Consider the following 8052-nt stretch of genomic DNA (forward strand, 5'->3'; position numbering starts at 1 on the left):
CAGCTTGGGATGCATTGTGCATTCTCAGCATACAGTGCCTGAACGATAAACCTCTCCATTTCATTTTAGTTCATCTTTGGATGAGACAAGCTTCCTCCAGGAGAGCTGCATCTCTTCAGGCAAGTGTGGGTAAGGGTTGCATCTATATCCATAACTTTTCTTTTACTTGTTTGGTGACTGTGTATTTATCATATATACTCAAGAGCCATTTAAACGTGTAATAACCTGAAATTTGATCTTGGAATTAACTCAAAAGTCAGTAGACTCCCATTCTTGATTACTCCAAACTTTGTAGCTGGAACATTGCTGAACTGCGTCAAAACAAAGTGTTTATCACTGATGTTCTTCATTATCACAGAACTTGTGATGCTCCCATGCATTGTACAGCCAGCTAGTCCAAAACTTGAGCAACTCAAATATCTTACACAGTATGGATTTAAAGGGTAACATGGCTTATGAATCATGTGCAGTCTTTACTCTAAGTCACCACTACATCAAAAAAATAAAATAGTATTAATAAAATTGAACATCAGTTACAGTTGTGTCTGAAACCTGCATCCTACATGGAATTCTTAAAAGGTTACATGGTAACACTAGTCTCATCACTTCCCTCCATTAGCACTGGCTGGGATATTTAAAGACGCTTGAGTCACAAAAATCTCTGGGGTTTCCTGTTCGTTGGCTCTATGGCTGTGGCTAGTACTGGACTTGCTCCTGTTTGGGTCAGTGTTAGGTCTGCATCCTTTAACACCCTTTCTGAACAGACAACCGCATATCAAGCTAAAGAATGCCCTCCGCATCTCTCGACTGGCCAGGGTGTAGATGACAGGATTCATGGCTGAGTTGACAACAGCCAAGACAATAAACCAATCAGCTTTCAGCAGCACAGGACAACGCCTGTGCTCACATGCTACATCGATTAGCAAGAGTACGAAGATGGGGGTCCAACAAGCAATGAAGACTCCTACAACAATTATAACAGTACGTAGAAGTGCCATGGAGTGCTCTGAGTTGCTGTGCTTGGTCACCTTGCGGCTACTTGACTTGACCAGCATGTAAATTCGGACATACAGCACAGAAATGGCGAGAAGTAAAACCATGAAGATAGTGATACAGAAAGCTACATATTTTTTTGAGTATAGGGGTAAGACTGTAGAGCAGTCTGCTAAGTTGTTCCGACAGTTCCAGCCAATGATTGGCAAAGCTCCAAGAGTTACGGAAATGAGCCAGCATGTCCCTATAAGCAAAAATACCCTGTAGTTCTTATTGGCATCATAGGGCCTCATTTTGATCATGGTTAGATGCCTTTCAATGGCTATTGCCAACAGACTAAAGATAGAGCCTCCAAGAGCTACAAACATACTCCCTTCCCGAATGAACCACTGAACAGTGGAGAGGTGTAGAGTCTTGTCCCCTGACATCAGTACATTTGCAATGTAAGCGACTCCAGTCAGAAGGTCACACAAAGCCAAGTTCCCAATGAAAAAGTACATTCGGTTGTGGAACTTATGGTTCTTCCATATTGCAATGAGAACGATCATATTCTCAAGGACTATGAAACTGCATATAATGGGAAAAACTATCGATTTTGGGTCTATTGTACCGCTGGCAGTCTCATCGCGATTGTCCAGTCTTCCTGTGTAGTTGTAGTGTTCGAAAATCTCTGTATTCATTTTCCGTTTGTTTAGAGTTTCTCCTGCAGGCGGCGTTGGAGTCAAATGAAGTGTTTTGCCAACTCCTAATGGTCCTGAGGAAAGGGAACGAAGTTTCGTTCTATAAAAACTCTCATGAAAGTAACCACAGATTAAAGGCAACGCGGACAAATGGCGAAATTCTGTGAACGGTTAATCTTCAAAATTTCGCCAAAAGTGGTCACATCCATCGCAGTCATTGCCAATTAATGAGCATGTTGGCTTTCGCTGGGACTTACGTGCACATTTTTCTCTCTAAAAAAGGAAAAAGAGTGAGGGAGAAAAACGTTTTTAGAAGTTGCAAATGGTCATAAATAAATGGTGTTTAAAAGCAGCTCAGTAATACTGCTAACACTGTAGGAAAAGTGGGTCTCTGCTGAAACATGGACTACGCAGTTTAACGTGATGAACTGTAATAAGACAAAAGCAAGGACAACAAACTTTATCAGTATTGCCAGTTCGTTTGATTCCGCAGGGTTAGTTCTGTTTATTTATTTTTTCTTAAAAAACATGAGGTCAGGATATAAGCTAAAAACCGACTGCTTTTAAATTTCAATCCTCAAACGAAACAAAATAGAATGTGCTGCCGTCATAAGCTGAATTAAGTGTGACTTTCCACTGGCCGAAAATAAATAAACAAAATTATTGTTATTATTATGATTATTATTATTATAACAACAACAACAAAACAACAACAACAATAATAATAATTTCTTCCCATCAGAAAGCTTTTTAAGTTTCAACATCCCACCTTGAAATGTGTTAAGCAGAAACAGAAAAAAGTGCGTCTATTTGTAAGTGGCTTCTTACCACTGGAAGCCTGTGATGGCCCTCTCCAAAGAAACTGGGAGTTAGCCGGTGTCTGCGCGAATCCTCGTTTCATATCACCAGCATCTCAAAATGAGGTTGTTATGACGTTCAGTACTTAGGAGATGCGAATACACATGCAAAATGTTGCAGTGACTGTTTCTGCCCGACTTCATACATTACCAGCCACCCACTTCTCTTGTGAATTAGTTACACCCCTTATTCCGACCTCATAACCAAGGACCGCCTAGTTATCACAGGAGCCGTGCGCAGCCTAGACTCTGGTCCTCATCAACTCAGCTTGAATTTGACGGGAAAACGACTTTGAAATTTTTTACTCACAAATCATACAAAAACAGCCAAGAATAAAAATACGATAATGGGTATGGAATAATTCTATATAAATATATTTGGGGGGGGTGGGGAGGTAATTGTAATATTCATGAGTATACATCAAAAGGAGGCAGACCTCTTAACTACTTTTGGGCTTCTAAGAATGTAAAATGTCTGTTCATTTTATGTCTTTTTATTTACTATTACGAGTCAGTATCCTAAATTTAAAGGCTGACTGTTGTGTTTAGTCAAGGATTCCTCTTTGAAATGGTGTCTTTAATTTTCTTTCAATGAAAGTAGTGTGTGTGTGTGTGTGTGTGTGTGTGTGTTTCTGTTTACCTAAGAACTGTAATTCTACACCCATATAAATTGATGAATAAATTGATTGTGTGTGAGTCTAGCATGCTGTGCTTTGGGCATATCACATTTGTGATAGCACACTCCAAACTACAGCAGATTCTGAACCCAGGAACAGAGACAGCTACCATTAGAGAAAGACATGAAATCTTGGTGTGCTGACGGGACCATCCAGCAAAGCTGAGCATAATTTGACCTGACTTTAAAATAACCCTGTGCTGCATAAGGGTTTTACTATGGTCTGTGGTAAAGGCGTATAACTATGGTGAAGAGTTCTCTGTGTGTGTGCGTGCGCGTGTTTGTGTGTGTGTGTGTTGGAGGGGTATCCAGCTGTGTCTCAAGATTTTAGCGTCTGTCTACATGTACATAACATGTCATTAAACAAGCCTAACTTACTGCAACAGCATATTTTATAATCACCTCTGTAGAACTTTACTGAACAGAACGGACTAGAATCATAATCCACATTTAAATATAGTAATGTAGCATATGTTAACAAGTTCAAAGTCAGAGTTACTTGTCTGATGTTTTTTAAAAGCTTTGTGAAGTGTCTCATCACCTGACCAGTCTTCTTCAATGCATCAAACTGAGACATTACCCTGGAGCTTTATTGGATTCACTGATGCTGTAGGTTGGACCAGTGGTTTTTATTCTGCCTGACTTGGACAGAGTTTGGCAAAGGGGTGGATTTTTCAAAGCTTTTCCCACAGCTTGAGCAAAGTACCACACCAGCAATACGACTTAAGAAATCTGGTATTGTCCTGGGACTTCACAGGAATAGGGAGGCAGAGGTGGGGACTGTTACCCTGGTTGCTAGGATAGTGAGATGTAGCTGTTGAACAGATTATTTTTATTTCATGGCAGCGGCTATTTCCCATATGTGCTGTAGTAGGACCACCAACATTTTGCTAAATACACCTCTGTCTGTGTATGGTTCGGTTGACATGGCAACAGCCCTATGCTAAATGCCAGCACACCAGTTAGGTTCTAAACAGGAACTATAAGACGAGGAACTGAGGAGGTTGCAGAACCTAATGGGAGAGTTAATAGGACATTCCCTCTCCTCAAGATCTCTGGCTCCTTACGGCCCAAAGTATTTGTGAACAATCTTTTGTTCAATTTCTGTACTTCTGCATCCTACTTGCCTTAAGCAAGTACATCACTTTTCTACACTTTGATTCTTTAGATCAGAGCATGTGCTTATGATTAAAACAAAAAAAAAAACATGATAAGTTTGGGTGAGGATCATGTTTTTGCAGGCAGTTCTCAAAAGCTCTGAACCATAGCACAACCTTTCAGTGAGGTCCTGTTGCTTCACTTTACCTCTGGGTATTATACTGTCTCCACAGTGTGAACATGCGTAATTGCACTACTGCTCTGCAGCATAAACTAGCATAGATATGATTTAGTTGAACAGCATGTATTTGTCATCCGCCTTCCACCCTGAGCCAAATCATTCACCGGCCCAGAAACCGAGAGAGGCCACGATTTGGTTCTGACAAGTTTTGTTGGAAAGCTCTCGCTTGTTTGGGGCTAGTATGAACTGCTTCCCATGCACAATTATGATGGAACTCTTTAATTTTCCTCCTCTCTCTCTCTCTCTCTCTTTCTCTCTCTCTCTCTCTTTCTCTCTCTCTCTCTCTCTCTCTCTCTCTCCCCCTCTCAACCTTTCTCTCTATTTTCTTTATGCTGACACATCTCATGAATCTGAAATACAAACATGAAGCCAAGCGCTCTCTCTGACTAGCGGTTTCATGAACACAGATTCTGCTGGGGCCCTGTTCCTCTGACAGGAGACTAAAGGGAATGTTTTAATATGTGTAGTCTCTGCCTACTATTCCCAAGTCACCAGAAGGGTCTGTGCTATATCACTACCTCAAACAAATTTATAAAACTGGCGTGAATTGCACAATATAACTGCAGCATCAAATGCAGGTATTCAGTTGTTTAGTCCTATCTTTAATTTGTCTCAAAATCCAAGTCATGACATTTTATATATACATTGTATTCTACTGCTAGTTCACTTATATTAATGATGAGAACCATCCACCTGTCTCAGCAAAAATGTCCCTTTGTCTTCACTACATGAAAAAACTACTCATAGTAGACTAAACTGACTCTTATTGCTGGTGCTGTGCCTTTCTGAGTGAAACATGCCCCATTTGCTCTAATGACATACTGAGAAAGTTCAGTGCTATTTTACCTCCATTACAAGAACTCATGGAAAATAAGAGAGGGTTTGTCAAATTGCCACCGTTGTCCCAAACTCTGTAATTTTAACTTTATGAGCCAAGTGTCGGACGTCATATGAGCTCTTAGTTTCATGCTATTTATTTATTTATCTATTCATTCCTTATTGCCATGAATTCCAAAATATACTTGAATGAGCTTGGCATAACTTTGTACCACGATTTCTACAGTCAGCCTTTGAATACTTTAGAGAGGACACTGGAAGTCTCCCATAGGCCTAATTATTTCTCCACTTTAAAGTTCTCCTGTTCACAGGCCTAAGGGATGGCATGCTTTTGTGGTCTCAACCTTTTAATTGTTTATGTCCCGGAACCCAACCACAGATCCAGTCATTCACTAAGACTCCAGCTGTGGAGCTCTTAGTCATCTAGATATAAAATATTTATGTCCCATGTACAGCAGTATGAGATGCACATGTAGATGCTTAAAGCAATTTATGACTCAGAGCTTGCATAAACTCAAATTTTCATATCCAAGTACAATCATTTAAAAGGGTCATATTGACCAACACAAACACAAAGCACATTAAACGGTTAATAACAAGTTTATGAATTATGCATAATAAAGTTGAAAGTTTGGGGGGGAAAAAAAGAGTCTTGTGATATGGTGTTTGGGGCTGAACATATCACGGGGTGTAAACTTTGTAACAACCTTCATAAATATGATAGCCTATCTGTTTGCTGGACATAGCCAAACCAACCGTAATTTGAGTCTGGGTCTTATAATGTCAAATTTGCTGAATATTTGGATAAAGCTGAAAAGTTTATGGGAGGTCAGCTTAAGGTTAGTAAGCACACTCCTCTTTGACATAACTTCTTGCTGTGCATAACTTCAGAGATGCTTTTATCTCCATACATGTCCATATCTCCATACATGTCACCAAGTGTATTTGATTGATACAGGGTATCAATCAAATACACTTGGTGACATGTATGGAGATAATGGTTTGCATTCATTTCACGATCTCCAGAATCTTTCCAGTGTTTCCCATCATTCTGCTTCATCATTCTTTGTGTATTTACACATTCGTTGTGCAATTTGGGCATATGGGGTGCTGTTGGTTAGTCTGCCTACGATTCACCCACTGTCAGACTGGATAGAGTCCTCCCCTGACTAAGGATGCAGGGTGTCTGTAATATATAACTCTCTATTAGAACAGTCTGTTAAGTGTTTGGCTGTAGAACAACTCTGGGAACGAGGGCTTTCTCTGGCTTAATTTCAATCAAGTCTCAAGTCTGGCTCATCGCCTTATCCACTAAAATACCATCCACAGAGCGTATGCAACCCCATACAGAAGACATCAAATGAAATTTACATCTGACTGTAACCGTGACATTTGTAATGTTAACTCAACTAGAATATTTTTACACGTTTTGGGAATGTCACAAAGGAGCAGTTCAGTGGTTTTTTGGTGGTGTTATCCCCCTACTTGATATTGATTTTCCACTAAAATCCCATTTTTGTCTACTAATTGATCACTCAAGTCTTGGATTTAACTGGATTCAAGCCACTACTGGTGAGTTTCAAACCCACAAAAAAATCCCTCCTACAGGTTTTGATGCACATTTCCTTCAAATCAAAACTAGAAAGATGAAGTCCTTTGAACACTGGATTTTCCCAGTGTTTTTGTACAAATTTAGAAGTGAAACATCTGAACATTCTCATGGGGTTCAAGCAAAAACGTTGCAAGTAGCTGTACGTTCCTGGAATTTTTAGACATGTATTCAGCTGTATGGATGTACACTCTTTTGGTAATGAATGGACTGTTTAATCTGATAATTACGCTGAAAGAGGAAAAGAAGCAGACACAAGCCTATTTGGGGGTTGTGGGTCAGACAAGAGCACAGGAACAGCCCGCAGAGCAAAAACCCAAAGCCCCTGGGTTGTGAGGCTTCTAAAAAATTCATTGGTAACATATTTTAATCACATTCGTGAATTAGGTTTTTGAATTTTGAGATTTATTTTTTTTTATTTTTCAAAAGAGTGGAGCACACTAAGAAATGATGTCAGATGCACTCCACCCCACTGCACAGTGTCCATGTGAACTCTAAGCATTTTCTTCTCTCTCTCAGGCAGCAGATTGAGTATGAGGGTCTCATGGACAATCAGGCCTGTAAAATGTTCTCTAACAAGTCAGACAGTTCATATAGGTATGTTCCGACAGAACAGCTGACACTGTTTTGATTTTTCCCTTTGCACAGAAAGTATTACAATGCTGTAAATCCTAAATTTTAAAGCATTGTAAACCGTTTCTTTGGATACTGATCGTGTGTTCCAGTGTAAAGAGGTGAACGTTATTGCTTCAGTACATTCAGGCCTGATCCTTTCATGAAGTCTGACACGTCCAGTATTTTGAATAGGTTTGTTTGCCATTCACACAGCAACATTCCAGTAAACATCTCTCTGTCATTGCAGAAAAAGGGGTATATTTCACATAAATATGATGATTGCCCCCCCTTACCCCACAAAAACCCTCCGAAAGACCAGTAATTTCTGAGATACACTGATCACTTGCTGACTCAGGTTGATAAGTTGAGAGTACAGTAATAATGATAATAGCTGAGGCGGCTATATGCATGCTATACTACGAATAATGAGCGGTACATTCTACTAC

General features: G+C 39.9%; 1 protein-coding gene across 1 annotated transcript; it reads right to left on the bottom strand.

The window, feature by feature from the left end:
* Positions 1–602: 602 nt before the first annotated feature.
* s1pr3b (sphingosine-1-phosphate receptor 3b) lies at positions 603–1891 on the bottom strand. Its single transcript, XM_030767954.1, has 2 exons — positions 1843–1891; positions 603–1747 (listed from the first exon to the last, which is right to left on the bottom strand). Exons 1-2 carry the CDS (start codon positions 1889–1891, stop codon positions 603–605), a joined length of 1194 nt encoding a protein of 397 aa, XP_030623814.1.
* Between the last annotated feature and the right edge of the window lie 6161 nt (positions 1892–8052).

The sequence above is a fragment of the Chanos chanos genome, chromosome 3 (assembly GCF_902362185.1).
Source record: "Chanos chanos chromosome 3, fChaCha1.1, whole genome shotgun sequence".
Lineage (NCBI taxonomy): Eukaryota > Metazoa > Chordata > Actinopteri > Gonorynchiformes > Chanidae > Chanos > Chanos chanos.